This window comes from Epinephelus lanceolatus, chromosome 10, assembly GCF_041903045.1.
Source record: "Epinephelus lanceolatus isolate andai-2023 chromosome 10, ASM4190304v1, whole genome shotgun sequence".
NCBI classification, from domain to species: domain Eukaryota; kingdom Metazoa; phylum Chordata; class Actinopteri; order Perciformes; family Serranidae; genus Epinephelus; species Epinephelus lanceolatus.
The window spans coordinates 26,047,442-26,065,058 of NC_135743.1; the positions used below are offsets into that span (position 1 = coordinate 26,047,442).

At 40.8% G+C, this 17,617-nt stretch overlaps 1 protein-coding gene across 2 annotated transcripts in view; it reads left to right on the forward strand.

The window, feature by feature from the left end:
* The window catches only part of col14a1a (collagen, type XIV, alpha 1a), a 191,236-nt gene that overhangs the window by 9,298 nt on the left and 164,321 nt on the right, over positions 1–17,617 (forward strand). For both annotated transcript variants that reach the window (XM_033640620.2, XM_078171876.1), the window contains exons 3-5: positions 6,533–6,649; positions 14,255–14,398; positions 15,470–15,565. In XM_033640620.2, coding sequence (XP_033496511.2) covers positions 6,533–6,649; positions 14,255–14,398; positions 15,470–15,565 — 357 coding nt within the window. The remainder of the gene's footprint in view (positions 1–6,532; positions 6,650–14,254; positions 14,399–15,469; positions 15,566–17,617) is intronic.

Here is a 17,617-nt window from a genome sequence, read left to right on the forward strand (position 1 = left end):
AGTTTTGGGAAGCAGTCATGTCATCCATCTTTAATATATAGTCTACACAGGGTACAGAGGGTCAAATTAAAACCAGGGTGTCATCTATAAAGTTTGATGGACATTAAAAGACAGTCTGGGTTATAATTTTACTGTTCACTTTTGTTGTCATTTCCAAAAAGGTTTGGCCAGCCTGTTGGTTCATCTGAATGCTTGCGTGTTTCTTGCTTCAACAGATTTAATTGACACAGTGATACCAGAGCCTAGAATGTAAATATTGTATTTCATTTTGTTATTGAATAAAATAAAGACCGTAGTTCTAACAACTACCCTTTAAATGATCCTGTAAAGACTAAATGCAACAGTTAATCCATGTCAATATTTGTTTTGAAGTGCACACAGTAGTTATCGGGACCTGGAAATAGTCTGTTAGAATCGCTGACTCTGTGATTTAATATTTTATTCTAGATTAATGTTAATCATCTCCAGCAGAATTAACCTAGTTGAGTATTTTATGGTGATTCTTTTTCACCATTGTTTGGCAGGCATGCAGAATATTATGGCTTCCTTCACCAGACAGCACATGGGGACGAATCATCCAACAGACTATTAATATTCAGTCAGTCGTTAAGAGAGATTTCACACTCACACACACACACAACACACACACACACTGTGCACACACACAATGCAGCAATGAGACGTTGAGGGAAAAAGGCATCGCTTACACAGGTAACGCGATGAAAGAGAGGAAAAAAAGGCGTTAAGCCACTAAAGGACAGGAGTGGAGGGGCGCAGAGGAGGAGAAGATAGGATAAAAGAGCAGAAGAGAAGACAAGGAAGGAGGAGGAAAGGGAGAAGGGAGTTTAAACCCAAGGATGAGAAGAAGAGATGTGATAAAAGAGTGAAGTGTTTCATGAGAGTGGTGGAGGAGATAAAAAAAAAAGAGTGGAGAGGTGGGAAGAAAAAGCCAGAGTGGATTTGGGTTAAGTGCTATCTCGGTGAGCAGAGTAGTTCTTGTAGCGATGAGACGCCGGCTTCATCAAACGACACGTGCTGCAGCACTGGATAGGCACTACACACACACACAGACACACATGCACACACACACTTCCCCCATCTCCCACATGTACAGTACAGTAGCTATCTTGTGGTGACAGTGCAAGCCAGCAGTTGTCATCCATAAATCCTACGTATTAGTGAAGCTACTGTAGCCTGAATACTCACTGTGGAATCAGTGCTGGGCTAATCTGGAGCGGGGAAAACAGGGAATTAAAAAGGGCTGGAAAAAAATGAAGGGAATGGAAGTGTAGGAGGGGAGACAAGGGAAAAGAAGAGAGAGGAAGAAACAATGTATGAGGGAAGAAACTACAGTTTAGGAGGAAAATGGAAAAGAGAAGAAGAAGACAATGGGGGGAGAAAATAAATGAGGATATGAGAAAGATTATGGGAATGAGAGGATAGAAAGAAAAGAAGAAGAGGTAGCGAAGAGAAGCAACTGGGAGTGAAAAGAGAGATTGGGAAAAGCTAGAAAGGTCACAGAAGACAAAAGAAAGACGTGGCGAAAATGAGGTAGGCCTATATAAGTTATATAGAGAGATAGTTGAGTAAAGAAAAGAAGAAAGACGGAGAAGAAGAGAAGGGATAGGAAGTGAGGACGAGAGGAAGCCAACACTAAACATGACGGTGAGCCAAATCAGGAGATGGGAAGAAGACGCTTGCAGGAGAAGTTGAAACAGAGACAAGGAATAAGGGGAGGGATGGAGGGAGCAGATGAAGTTCAGCAGAGGATCGGACAGCATTTACTCATCTAACAGGAATCCCTGCTAGCTTTTACCGCCGCTAATCCCGAGAAGAGTCATCCCTTCTCAAACTGGGGGCATCAAGCTGTGCATGTATCGCTCTAACCCAGATAATTCCAGTTCATACTGGGCCTCCAGTTAAAAGACTTTCTAGCTCACACACTCCCAACAGAGTCTGGAGATTAGAAGCTCATACTTCAAATTAGACCCTTTTTAAAAGCATCTTTGAGTGAGCTGCATGAGGTGAGAACATGTTAAATATAGTTTTTGAAGGGATTTCTATCATTTTTGGCACTGGGGGTTTGTATTTATTTTTTTTCAGCGAGGCTTCAGTGACTCAGAGTATTTACTGGAGCTAAATTTTGTTGCTAAGCAGTAGTCGCCAAAGTTCTGCCAAATGGCTGGACTTGCATTTACTACCTGGCAACAAGCATGCAAGGAGCTGTTGGGGGCTCACTGATTCCAGCAGTGTAACTCTCAGATAAATGCCTCGGGTTTGTTTGTATGCCGTTGAGTTTAAGCTCTGTAAAAGTTAAGGGTGGAGAGTTTAAGCCATCCAGCCGGGGTCTGTACAATATTTACACAAAGTATCTTATTGTGAGAGGAATACGTTTCACCAAAGCGTCTTGGCACTTCGATTCAGAGAGAGAGAGTGTGTGAAATGTCGAGCTCTTGGATGATATTTATGGCTGTATGGTGGTAAACAAGAACAGACGTGGCGGTTTGCGAAGGGTAATTTATATCAGAGACCCTCATGTTCTGTCAGTGTCGGCAGCCATTGGAGCTATTATGTCCATATTCATTAATCACAGTTGCTGTCACTGGAATAGCCTCCAACTCATAGACCTTGACATGCATTCACAGAATAAAAGAGGGTCATAAGTTTTTTATTATAATTCAGTGTGTGTGTGTGTGTGTGTGTGTGTGTGTGTGTTCATTGACATGCAAAGCAAAGATGAAGGTATTCAAGGCAATTTTCACCCAGTTATTAGTACCCTGTCTGCCAACTCAATTCACCTACCATCAAGCACACACTAAATGATACCAGAGTAATAATCTACCAGCTCTATCACAGACTTAAATTATTCATAGGTTCGCATTGTGTGGTGTAATTATAGCGTTTCATCCTATGCATTTTGAGTATATGATAGGTGGTGTGGCGAGGTTGCTTAAGAAAAGGAGTGAGTGAAATGTCGAACTGTGAAGTGCTGCACTGTGTCTCTGCAAAGCCATCAAACAGCATCGTGAGATCAAGTGACGAAAAGTTTAAAGAAGAGTTGTCCTTGTTTGACAACTTGAGACTTGATTCTGTTATTTTGGCTTCTTAAACGGTCGGGACTTGACTTCACTTGTGAGGTAATGCCATGACTAAAATATTAAGGATGTTTGGAAGGAAAGTTGTGGGTGATTTTTATTATTTTTATTTTGAAAGAGAGGAACTTTCTGAACTTCTCTTTTTACCATGATAATGGATTTTAGTAAGGAAAAAAATAAAAATAAAAATCTGTATACTTTAGTTAAATCTATACGCATACAAGAAATTTGACTCCTGTTTTTGTGCTATAACTCTGGTGTCTTTAGCAGAGAAATTGTTCTCTGGTTCCTGCCCAGGGACTACAGATGAAAATTAGCTTATAGCTAACTCTGGTGCAGCTAAGTAGCTGTGCACTATCCCTGTTTAAAAAAAAAATACAAAAAATGAAAAATAAAAAAAATAAATGTACATACACAGATATAGACATACAGTTTAAAAGAAAACAAGGACAACAAAACTTAACAAATGTAAACATAAAGATCTGACTGCTATTTACAGATATAAATATTTATTAAAAAATATAAATTTCTTGATACGTATCAATTCTGAATATTTGAAACGGTTTTAATACTTCCAATATTTTTTGTAGTATTGATACTGGCTGTTCTTTCTCACTCTCTTTTATTGTTAAATTCTACTGCTCTCTGCTACTGACCAAGAAAAGAAAAGTTGATATATTACATTCTTGTTTTATTTATTTTTTAATAAAACAAAATCAAACTTTTAGAAACTCTACATCAATTTTTCTACGTGGTGTCAAAAATGGTATTGAATACCGAAATTTTCCAAGGTACTGTCAAAGTTAGAAAATGCAGTGTCATGACAGCACTAAGTTATATAATAAAACAACAACATAATGAAATTGTAAACAGTAATACAGTAGTGCAATGGAGCAGAGTGCAAGGCTGCTGGGATAACTAAGGGACTGACAGGTTGCTTTTTATGTCAAAGAACAGTATCATTTAGAGTATGAAATCTATAATTTAAAGTAAAGGAGGTGTTTGGTGTTAGAGGGTAATTCAACAGAGACACTATGGACTGGTGTTAAGTGTTTATCAGAGTAATATATGTGCAGTATAAACTAGATTATGAACAAATTAGCATATTAATTATACTAAAAATAAACAGAAGTCTATCGTTTTTAACATTTTTTTGACCTGTGTCGACCTGATTTCATTCATTTCGTTCATTCATTCATTCATCAAATAAATTTTGTCACTCAGCTAACACACCGGAATTTCTAACTTTACCGCTTACAAAATAACAACACAATGATGCCATTTGTAAAGTGCTGTGCTCTCTGATTGGGATTTTCCATTGAGAAAGATGGAGGTCTGTTCTCATCACCAAGTGAAAATCCTGCACAGTACCCCTCAGGTTTGTCAACATCATATCACCCATTTTTCTCTCTACACAGTTTCTCCATAATGGCTTATGTACAGTCTTTAGATGTCGGCACTCTGTAAACATCCATCACATTAATGTTTGAAGGTTGTAGGATTACTGATATGGGCCAGCAGTTAATGTTAGCGGTCCTACAAAGTTTGTTCAAGCTTAAAGGGATTCTTTGGCATTATAAATTGTACCTTCATATTATTATTCCCTACAGACAGATGAGAATATTACTTATTGTGTCCCAAAAGTTATGATCCCACTTACTACTGAGCTGTCACATTATCATGCAAAAATGTCAGAAATATTTTAAAGGTGCAATACGTGAGACATGGCCAGAATTTTAGTTAACATTTAAAAAAATAACTAACATTATCAACAGATTGCGAAGAAGTAGCAGTTTTGACATTATGTTAAAGAGTCTCTGTATTGTGTTGCAAAGATATCTACTAAAATGAACGTGCTAGCCAGCTAGCCAGGCCTACCTGCCATCAGTCCGGATAAAAAGTTCAGTGATCATTTTACGTCCTCGACTTCCCTTTCTGTACTTGACAATCTGACAAAATGGTTTTAATGTAGCTGTTTTCTTGCTAATATGGTCTCGCTAAAATTGCCACCCATGAAGATTATAAAATAGCAGTGTTGTTTTGTCCGGTATTGTTGCCCTGCTGTTAGTAAGTAGTTGGCTTTGAGGTAAAATGCTGCCCCACATTTTGAAGCATGTGGCCAGGCATTTCACATTGCACCTTTAAAGTTAGATTCTTAAGAACATAGTTGGAGCTGTAAATGATGACGAAGAAAGTGTGACTGATTTATAAAAAAATAAAAAAAAGATTCTTAGAAATCCTCTGCAACCTCATCTTAGTCAAGTCAGTTAAAGGGTAAATCATGTTGTCATTTCTGTTGATGGATGTGACATGTTTAGTTTGACATGTTTTCCAAAGAGTGCTGACAGATAAAGTGACTTTACATCAGCCGTGTCATCACATTTGTGGATGACAGTGTCTATTCATTTATAGAAAATGTGTAGAAACATTAAAAATCAGTGGTTTGGGGTGAATTTGTACAGAAACTAACGTAGGATGACATAGCAAAATGGTGAAATGGTGATATGTGCCGTGGACATAAAGGTTATGTCAGCGGCTTTTGTTTTCATCTGAGGTGAATTTGTAGTATTCCATAATACTACATTTCTGTGTCGTTCTTTTCTTTGGTTGTCTTTGTCTCTGTCTGTAAATTTAAAACAGTCAAATTGTCTTCTGCTACTCTACCACCTTTTGGTTCTTCAAAATATGCTGTCTTAAGTGTGTTTGTAAGAAGCCAAACACACACACACACACACACAGACTCATGCAGAGAAAGGCTGCTGTCACCATTTTGAACAGGCCACTGCAGATCTGTTTTGCTTGACATGAGGCTGGATACAGCGAACTGCAGAGAATGCTCCTGTAAACCGATCATTATTCCATGATATTGTACAGATCAAAACCTGTACACTCACATATTGGCACAGGCAAGAACTGCCTTATTGTTTTCTTGCTTCTTTTCACCAGTTTGTGAGAGAAATTTAAATCACCCCTCCTCGCATCGCTTGTCCTTGGAATGTATCGTATGGAGAGAATTTGACTGGAAATATTTTCTTCTAAGTCTGTGCCTCTTTAAACCTTTTTCATGCTGTTTTGAGCCGAAGCTGAGCTGCATGCCACGCTGACCTGCTTTATGTGTTACTCTCATGGATACAGGAACTTCAAAATTGAAATTCACTCAGCTCTTCTCTCTCTCTCTCTGTCCTTCTGTCCATCCATTTATTCATTTCGTCCTTTGAGTCATTTCGGTTTGTGGCTTTTTGGGGTGAATGTTTTAGTCTCTGCGGTGTTTCTGTGTTTCTGGGTCTAACCACTGACTTGTTGTCATGTTAAGATATTTTTACAGGTGGCTGGGACATTTTTGATTAATTACATTTTTATTAATCAGCATATTTTATTTACTAATCATTCCATGGCTTTGTTGAAGCTTTTTAAAACTGCGGTTCATTGTTTTTCAGTCCCATCTCCGAGGAGGCTGCGTTTCAAAGTGCTGAGCCCGAGCAAACTCCTTGTTACATGGAAGGAGCCCAAAGGAGACTTTGACAGCTATCTATTCCTCTACAGCAGTGCACCAGGTAGGATCATTTGGCTGTTTACACCACGCACACACCTGCTTACATCTATGCCAAGGAGAAGTTGGACTTAACTTTAAAAAATTTGGGGGGATGGGGGATCCCATTATGACTTGTCCTTTCTGTCTGTCAGGAAGGATTATGTAATTTACTTCTTATCAAAGCTCCTTTGAAGGGATCACACTCTTGAGAGATATGGAGGACTCAAAGTTTGTCCTGCACCTCTGCCAAGTTTGAGACAAAGGAGTGTTTTTGCTGCCTATGTGGAGCCTGTCTGCAGTTTTGAAAATGGGACTGATAGGTACACGGGACAGTAGGACCTACACTGACGCATGATGGAGCTCAGCCCAGGACGGATGACAGACAATGGCAGCCATAGCTGTCATTCATTCAGCGTTAAACTGCATTATCACCGTATGGAGCTGTGGGCATGATGGACACCTGACATCCTGCTTTTATCCCGCATCTGTCAGCAATCGATCATTGCACAGACACAGGGCATGACCTCGTCTCTCTGTGAGCATGCACAGTGCAGTCAGTAATCACCCTAATTGCCAATGACGTCTCCTTCATCATGTAATCACTGTGCGCCTACCTTCACAGCCATACATCTCCCTCACGTCAATCCCGTATACCTTTGTTGGTATTAATGCTGTGCTGAACACTGCAGACGATTCTTTCGCTGCCCGCTGTAAAAATGAATAAGTAGGACTGAATAAGCACTCTGGATCATAAAACTTGTTTCTTGCAAACAACCCTTTGCGAGAAACGCCTCGTCTGACAATTTCTCGCTGCCTCCGACAGCTGAAAAGAGAACAAAAACTGAAATTTATGGCCACTTCCTCTCAGGGAGGAGTGCAGCAGTAGCTCACTGGCATTCAGCAAATGCAGTAAAAAACTGGACCTTCGCAGTGTCTTCACTGTATTTGTGCATTATGTGGTAAATAAAGCCTTCTTTGATAATAAGGAGGGTGAGGACACAGATGCCTGTCCAGATGTCCCATTTCTTAGTCCGTCTGAGTCATCAACACCCACGGAAATGCTTGTTAACACTGGCTAAAGCCTTTTTGTTGAGAATAAAACACCATTTTAGATCACAAAAGGAGCTGTCGGAGTGGCAGCTAACCTTTGGCTCAACGTAATATACTTTTTTCTCTTCTGAATTTCTCTTAAAAGGAGCAACTAAAGTGCAACAGGGTAAGAATTCAGGTTCAAGCTTAAAGCAGGCGATCCATATTTGCCAACAAAAATGGCTATCTGTTTTTTTCCCCTACTAAATATGCTTATATTCTTTAAAACATTGTCCCCTGTGCCCACGCCCGTGAGCTTTTATCATTGTCGATAATGTAACCCAAGTCTTATTGCATCCAAATATGTTTAACTTTAGCCTGTGCTTCTCTGTCCAGTGACTTCTCTATTCTATGACAGTGCATGAATTAAACTAAAATAAGCTCTTATTGGAAGTCTGTTAGCCTGCCAACAATTCTGAAATTCAAAAAGTGTGGGTTGTGTCTCTGTGTACTTGCATATTTGTGTATTTATCAGTGCCAGATGTCTATATTTACTCTCTCAAATCTCAGCAGAGATAGAGCCAAACCCAGCAGGAAAAAAAGTTTAGTTTTTACTGTAGGCTAAGCAACTGCAACTTAATGTTGCACTGTTGCTGTATCCAATTAGAGGAATAATTTGGGTACTGGAAAGTGTGTTCACTCCTCAAGCGTTGGGAGGTACAAGACGTGGTGTAGAAACCAGCTGTGTTCTCTGGGGTTTAAAATAGGTTGTTGTGTTTACCGCAGCAGAACAGGAAAATGTGTACGCTACACAAAAATTTAAATGCAACTGTTTTGTTTTTGCTCCCATTTTAACAGGTTTAAATTAAATATCTAAGACTTTTATGCACTCAGCAAATATATTCGTCTCAAATTTTAGCTACAGAGTTGTTCAAATCCATGTTAGTGAGCACTTCTCCTTTTCCAGGATAATCTGTCCACCTGACAGGTGTGGCATATCAAGATGTTGATTAAACAGCATCATCACTACACAGCTGTGTCTTGGGATGGTCACTATAAAAGGACACTCTAAAATGTACAGTGTGATCACACAACACAAGGCCACAGATGTCACAAGTTTTGAGGGAGCGTGTCATTGGCATGCTGACTGCAGAAATGTACACCAGAGCTGTTGTCCGTGAACTGAATGCTCAGTTTACTACCATGAGATGTCTCCAGTGTCATTTCTGTTAATTTGGCAGTACATCCAACTGGTCTTACAACTGCACATCAGTTACAATGATGAACTGCTGTCAGGTTAAGACCCTGGTGAGGATGACGAGCATACAGATGAGCTTCCCCGACACGGTTTCTGACGTGTTGTGCAGGAATTCTGTGGCTTTGCAGACCAATTGTTGCATCAGCTGTTCGGGTGGCTGGCCTCAGGCGATATTGCAGGTAAAGACGTTGGATGTGGAGGTCCTGAGCTGGTGTGGCTACATGTGGTCTGGTGGTGAGGCTGATCTGATGTCCTGCCAAATTAATGAAAACAACACTGGGGATGGCTAATGGTAGTGAAATAAACAGTCAGTTCATGGGCAACAGCTCTGGTGGACATTCCTGCAGTCAGCATGCCAATGGATCATTCCCTCAAAACTGTACCTTTTATTGTTGTTATATGAGATGAATATATCTATTGAGTGCGTGAAAAACATCTTAAGCTTGTAAAAAATAAAAAATAATAAAAAATAATAAAAAGTTAAAATTTTTGTTCAGTGTCGATTTACTGCGGCACTAAAGCCTTAGACATCAGAAACACATTGGTGTTGCTTTGCCCAGTCTGTGCTGTGCAGTTTAGTTCTTCATGATAAAACATGTTAATCATATGTTTAGTTTTTAACCATCACATTACGAACTTTGTGTGAACAAATTTTTATTTGTCCATCAGCTCATATGTAAAATGGACACAGCCAATCAGAATGAGGTGTCATCAGGAGATTAACCCAGGCTCATTCAACGTTTGACAATTGCATGTTAATTATGGAGGGATCCTGAAAAAGCAAAAATCAATGACTTATTTTAGCCAGGCTAGGACTTTGATAGCAAAAGAAGCAGCTGAGAAAGCAGTGCAACTGATGACCTTCAGGAGCTACTCAGAACTGTCTCCCCAGGCAGTGGATGAGACTTTTCTGTGGGCAGCAGCTGTACGCTACCCTTTATTGGACGTGGGGTGGTTAACCAGGTGTACATTTGCAAAAACCAGTTAGTCCTCATCCTTGAACTCTTTTCTCTTGCAGTCGAAGTCAAAAATACTTTTTTAAAACACTTTTTAGAAAGCAAAAATCTCACCTTTGTCCGAGTAAAGTTTTCTGGTGTAGCGTCTTCTTCACCTTACTGTGATGTGCCAAACTGTAGTGGGCTCAATACTGCACCCAGGGGCCGAATGGTGGAACACTCTCACTACTAGTTGATGGTTTGTGACAGTGAAGCCGTCCACACTTGAAAATATTTTGACAAATGACACAAAGGCAAGATTTACACTAATGCATTACTTGATTTAACAAGAGAAAGTTAAGGAATGATAACTAACAGGTTGTTTTTGCAAATGTACATCTGGTTAACCACCCCTCCTTCGTTAAGAAGCAGCAGACAGGAGGTGTCAGGGTCACTCCCAGCTGCAAATGCTAACCTAATTACCTGTATAGTGATGCTAGGTAAATGCTCCAGTTGAAGCGGGTCCCAGTCATGGTTCCATTACTGAGATAGTGTTAATGTACTGCTTTAAACACATTTAGAGATTATGGTTAAGGAATATCAGGTTTTGAAATGTTTCATAAGGGCAAAGAGTCGTCATTGAAGCTTGACTCTGAAAAGAGTTAGATAAGGAAAACATGGAAAAACTGAGGCATGTACTGTAACTGAAACCATGATATCTGGTGGCTGAGATGTTTTCAGCAAGATGAAAAGGCAGAGACTGGGCAGCGCTGTGAGGCTGAGTCACACAGGTTTTTATCGTTATTCTTTCTCTCTCTCTCAGTGCAACGCTATGTACTTGTGTATGTTGCAGATTATAGTCTTTGCCTAATTTTAACTCAGCTTGTGCCAGTGTTATACAGTATTATTGCTGCTGCTTTAAATGTATGTTTTTTGGCCACTATAAGGAAAAACATGTGCTTTCTGATGATTGTACCAGGTCTGTTTTAGATTTGTGATGAAGCATTCTTGCTCAGCAAAATGTCATGAGATTCAAGCCAATATATTTATTCTGGTTTAGAGCGAATGTGACAACACTTTTAAAAACAAGTCAAGCTTCAGTTGTTTGCCATAATCTCCCAAAATCTACTTAATTAAACTTAATATGGAGAGATGATGATTTTAATGGGTTTTTCACAATTGAGTCATCCTGCAAACGACAAGCTGTTTTTAATATCATGGAAACAAATCAGATCAACATTTACCTTGTCTGAACAGACTCTAGAGTAATTTAAAGGAATGGTTCAACATTTTAGGAAATAGGTGTGTTTGTTTTCTTGTCAGGAGTTATATAAATAGATCAAAACCACTCTCATGTCTGCATGCAAGTATGGAGCCATGACCTGGAGTTACTAATGGGCCTTTTCCACTGTTACGTTCAGCTGCAACGAGTAAAGCCATGCCACGCCAATTTGCATTTCCATTATCAGTTAAAATGCTCCGTGCCTCGTCGACTTGCGCCAGAGATGGGCCTTCTCCAGAGTAGCCCAAAAGCCAGGCTGCCCGCCCTCAAGCAGGTAGCGGTGAGGTCTCGCCGACTGCAGCCAACCTCCTCAAAAAATGAAAGCAGCTAGAGGGAAAAGCTAGCCAGAATGTGTCTAAACTTCAGCTCTAGAGTTCACTAATTATCATCAGTGTTTGGGACCCTTCTATTTCTGAAACCTAACTATGTGTTTTTGTCGGGGAAACCTAACCATGTGTTTTTGTTGCATAACCCAACCATGTGTGTTTGTTATTGAAGGGAAAAAACCCGGCAATTTGCTGTGTTGTACTGACATATTGCGTTTATTTTGACACAGACAGTATGTCAACTTTAAATTTCCTGTGAAAATGGAAGTATATTTTAAAAAGAAGGCAATGCATGTAGCAGTCAAAACTTGACACGGTGTCCCAGAATGTCAACAACTTTCACACCCAGGGTACCTTGCACTTCATATGTGGAGGTCATGTCCAAATGTCAGTATGTGAGGAGGTCAAAGTGAGAATGTATTGGCTGCTGCTCTCCCTGCCTCAAGGCCCATTTATGCTCAATGTTAAATACGGATCCGGATATGGACGGAGCCTTCTGTCCGTGCTCCGCGTTCATTTTGTCCGTATTTCTGCGTGTTTCCATAAAGCTTGCGGATCCGGGCCAAATGGAGCATTACCGGGAACCGTGGGGGCAGTGCTGCTGTCACTACCCAATACGTAGCTCTAGTGAGACACGAAGAAGAAATAACAATTCAGTTTCTCTCATCTGTACTACAGAAAAGAATTCTCCGTCCTCCAGTAGCGATGTATTTAATGGCCTCACCGACCACCGCTTCCTACAACACTGCCTCTGTTTTTGTCTTTTATGCAAGAGGTACATTATCAATATCTCCTCCACAGTCGCCGTGTTTGTTTTTGAGTTTGTTGTCGTCATAAACCTTTGACGGTGGGCTGCCTCCTGGTGGATATATTGGTTAACATCCATGCCAACGTAAAGGGCGCATGGAAGTATGTGGGCAATGACGGTAATATCGTTTGCAACGGACGTATACATTTTCATACGTAAAGGGAGCATAAATGAGCCTTTAGTCTTTCCATGTAGGCGCATGGAAGGGCAGGGAGGTTTGCTCTCTCTGCCTCAGGCTTTTTTCTCATTTGCGTGTGGAAGGGCAGGTAGGTTTGCTCTCACTGCCTTAAGGCTTTTGACGTAGGCATGCAGAAGGGTGGAGAGGTGTGCTCTCTCCGCCTAAGGCTTTCCACATAGGCGCGTGGAAGAGGCTTTCTGTGTAGGTGTGAGGAAAGGCAGAGAGGCCCCAGAACAGAGCCATACAGCCAAATATAACACTGCAGATGGAAACAAAAGTTTTCTTTGACGAAAGTGGTCCTGACTGAACTGACATTTATACATTTCTTTATATACTATGCAAATAAGATAAAACTTTTATTACTGAACTTTTTGAGGTGCTGGTTGTCAGGCGTGTGTTTAAGAGAATATTTAGTATACAGACATGAGTGGTATAGATCTTTCATCCAACTCTTGGGAAGTAAGTGAATAAGCATATTCCTCAGAATGTTTGTTTTAACACCTCACATGTGCCATTAGGTGTTAGGTGTGACTCTCAGCCTGAGATAAAAATGAGAGGACTCATGTGCCAACTGCAGACAGTATTGAGGGCTGGGTTTTTTCCCAACAAAAAGACTAAGTAGGTGATTGCAGATGAACTCTTTGATCCCTTTCTTCACAGCAGACATTTTGACTTAGGAAAAATACAGGTGACACCAATTTCATTCAGTTTGATCAAATGTCCCAGTATGCCAGGACAATGAGCCAGCATGTATAATACCAACAACCTGGATCTGGCTCACCTAAATAGAATGCAGTTGTTTTTAATGCCATAAATTACACCTGTGCTTTCCTACTATGACAAGCCAAAATGTCCTCAGTGAAAAAGGTCTGTCGTCACCTAATAAATATGCCTCAGTCATGAAGGAGAGATCTATTGGAGGCAAGGAAAGGAAATGAAGAAGGGGGTTTAGCCCTGTGAAAATTTAGACGTGTACTTTTAGTGCAACAGTTCTCATATGGTGACCCAGTGAATGCCCACCCTTCACTTCACCCATATATTTGGTTGACTGACAGTAGTTTGGTTCCACGGTGCAGACAGGTTCCAGTTTGTGGTGTGAACACTGATCCATTCAGTTACTTCATCTGACCTGCTGTCCCCTCAGTAGGATTTATCTCTCTTCCCTTAAAGGCATCATTAGTCATCACTCTGCAGGCACAGGGGACAGAAGAGCTGAGGAAGCACACATACACCTTATTGATGGCGGGATTGATTGCAGGGTCAAAATTAAAATGGGGTGATAATGTGACCTGTTGGCCTAATGGGGATTAACTGCTAAGGAGAGGACACAAGCACACACACACACACACACACACACACACACACACACTTCTGTCTCCGTGAGGATCCACAATTCATTTCAGGAACAAATTTAATTCTCATAACGTCAAAACCTAAAACTAAGTCTAACCTTTAATCTCACTCTAAGCTTCACACTAAACGCAGAAATAACAACATCAAAAGCAAAATTAACATTTGCATTTTTGGGAATATGTATGCTCTTCACAAAGACATGCACACACAAATAAATCCGCTATAAAATAAAATATTTCGACCTTGAAAGTAATGTTTGCCTGTCTTCAGAATAGAGAATGTTAATCAGCTCTTCTGCCGAATTAGCTTCATATTGGCTCCGGCTTGAGAATACTAATATTTTGCTTCTAAGCAACAGGATATAGCAACAAGAAGTGGAAAAAAACCATGAATCAAAATATCCATGAGTCTAACCTTCTGTCCCTCTGCCTCTTCTTCTCTCTCTCTCTCTCTGTCAGGTGGTCAGCAGAGGGAGATCATCATATCAAAATCTGACACTAAGGTGCTGATAACAGACTACAGCCCCGCCAAGGACTACATCGTCAGTGTTATCAGTGTCAGTGGCAGTGAGCAGAGCAGACCACTGAAGGGCAGACATAAAGGTGTGTGCATGCATTTTACTCCTTTTTTTTTTTTACTTGTATTGCTTTGTTTTTGTTCTGGCTGCACTGGCATGCATACTTCCACATACTCTACTGTTGTACACTCCTTTTACTTGACACTACACCACTGTACTCTTCTACTGGTCTCCTCTCCTTCTGTTTCCTACCATTTCCTTTGCTCTCTTCTCAACTTTGCTCTGAGATGATATAATTTACTCTTCTGTCTTGTTTCCTCTCCTCTCATCACCACCCTCTCTTCTTGTTTCCGCTCTGGTCCTCCCATTTCCTTTCCTCTCCTTTCTCCCATTTCCTCTTGTTTTCTCAAGTTACCTCTCTATTCATCTTATCTCCTTTCCTTTCCTTTCCTTTCCTTTCCTTTCCTTTCCTTTGCTTTGCTTTGCTTTCCTTTCCTTTCCTTTCTTTTGCTTTCCTTTCCTTTCCTTGCCTTGCTTTGCCTTGCCTTTCCTTTCCTTTCCTTTCCTTGCCTTTCCTTTGCTTTCCTTTCCTTTCCTTGCCTTGCCTTGCCTTGCCTTGCCTTGCCTTGCCTTGCATTGCCTTACCTTGCCTTTCCTTTCCTTTCCTTTCCTTTCCTTTCCTCTCCTTTCCTTTCCTTTCCTTTCCTTTCCTTTCCTTTCCCTTCCTTTCCCCTTATTCCTTTTCTCTCTTTTCCTCCTGTTTTCTCCAGTTTCACCTCCTCTCATCTCACCTCTTTTCCTTTCTTTTCCTTTCCTTTCCTTTCCTTTCTTCCTGTCTTCTCTCCCGTCCTTTCTTTTTTACTTTTTTACTCCTGTTGCCTTTGTTTACTTAAGTTTCCTCCTCTTTCCTTTTCTCTCATTTCTTCCCCTCTCCTCCCCGTAGTGCTCTACTCAACTTTTTTCTGATGTGCTATTCTCTACATTTTTTACTGTATTCTACTTTCCTCACTTCTCAGCTGTATTCTCTCTCTATCAATTTGCACACGTGCTCCTGTTTGGTATGTAAATAGCCGGACAGGGAAAGGACTCTCTATTAATAACTATGTATCCTGTGTGATTCTGCTAACTTGTGATTAATCTGTTTTATGGCCCGCAGCTGAAAGAGGTGAGAGTGACGGAGAAGACAAGACCGAGCCGGAGAGGCTGACTGAGTCAGTTGTACCTCCTGAGGATGCCAACGAGATCTCTGGAGGTAGGACAAACGCACACAAACACTGTTTCCAGGAGAGGAGGCCGTATACAAATCCATGTGCTCACATGGACGTATAAATGAAATGAATTGCTGAGTAGTTCTCTTCTTAAAGAGACCTCCATTCAGTTGCCATAGTGATGTGTGGAGCAAGGGAAAACAGCCATTGGTGTTGTCTTTAACACCAGCTCCATAGATCAGAGAGGCAAAAATATGAATCTGGTGTGTGTCCATGTCCAGTTGGATCCAACTGTGGAGTGTTTCCCCCATGCAGGGTTTGTGTGCAACCGGTTAATAGCAGAACCCACCTTTTAAAGCAATACCCAGACAGTCGTCAGCCTGGTGGTCTACTTAAAGATGCCAAAACCATCTATGCTTCAATGGTGAATCGTTCACTGTGGTGCTTTGTCAAAACTCTTTACCATATGCAATGCTGAGTGAGGTGACTGTGACTCCCGATATTACCCGATGAGTGTCCCGCGATGTTAACTTGGGTCTGTGCGGTTGCCTGTTAATTTGAGCTCTCCTCCCAACAAGTCTGTCTGGCTTTCTGTCTGTTTGTGAAAACCAAGATGTTCTCTCAGTTGGCAGCATGAAGGTCTTCATATTTAAATGCCTAATATTTCAATCTCCCCTGAAATGCGGGTGAATGTATCTGCTGTCCTCTGTGGATATTTTTACCATAACCGTGAGTTGGCTTTAGTATAATTGATCGTGTGTCATGTGGTTTTCTGTGTGTGCTTATGTGTGTTAGAGAAAGATTAAGCTGGTGATTTGCTGACTCAGACATGAACGATTCATGTAACCAGATTTGAGACAAATGCTGCTGATGTGTGAATGTGCTTGTTTTTACAAGATTTAAAACTCACTTTCTTTTTGCTTGGTGGTAAGGGGCTTATTATATAAGCAGTTTTGCTTCTGGCTGGCTCATTTAGGTGATCATTTATCATAGGGCACTTAAAGAAAGGTATTCAGGAAGTTGGGGTTATCGAATATGGTTTAAAGAAGTCCATCCTCATGTTACTATGTGTCATCATTTTTATGGACTATAACCCTTATATATTATTTGCACAATATAATTTCACTCTTGCTATAGGTGCGATTTATATTTGCTGACGGAGCAAGAGAGGAGCACTCACACACACTTGCGCACACACACAGAAAGCGAGAGAGAGAGAGCATCACAGTGCAATTAACCGTGTTATAAAACTTATTTATAGACACTTTGCATTCGTGGATACATAATGAATTGGCTCTTGGGTGGAGATGAAAACACATCGATAGTAAATCAAAACAAATTTCATATTGACTGCGATCTCTGGTAACACTTTAAGTGCCCTCATCACAACGTATTCACCTGCATATAGAGCTTTGGAAAAGTATTGCACTCACAATAAATATTGTGTCATTAGCAAACCTATTTTCAGCAGTTACACAAAAAGAAGATATGTTTGGATCAGGGGTGTCAAACATGTGGCTCGGGGGCCAGAACTGGCCCACCAAAGGGTCCAATCTGGCCAGATGGATGACTTTGCACACCTGATAGCGATGCACTTGTGATGGCTAAGAGGTGCCAGGTTTTAGGAGGACGTTAAACACTGAGTAACTTTCTTCATGTACAATGCAGCTTCAGAGGCTTTTCCACCCTGACCAGTAGGACTGCACGATATATCGTTTGAACATCACCATTGCGATGTGCGCATGTGCGATAGTCGCATAGTGTTTTGCTTCAGAAAAGCAGCTCTGAAGAGAGCTCTTTGCTCCACTTCGCTCACCTCCCTCTCTCTGTCCTAAGCAGCCCCTCCCCCTCTCATGCACACACTGCAGTCACACACTGAAAATGAGTGACATGCAAGAGGGAGAAACGGTAAATTAGGATTTATGCCTGGTACACACTACACGACTTTTCTGCCCGTTCTGAAAGTCACTGTGTCACATTACACGATTGTGGAGTCATAAAATCGTGCTGTGACTTGGCCGACAGACATGACACACTACACAGTGGTACTCACCGATTATCCCCGATCGTCTTTCACGACGTGTGTGGTGTCATTG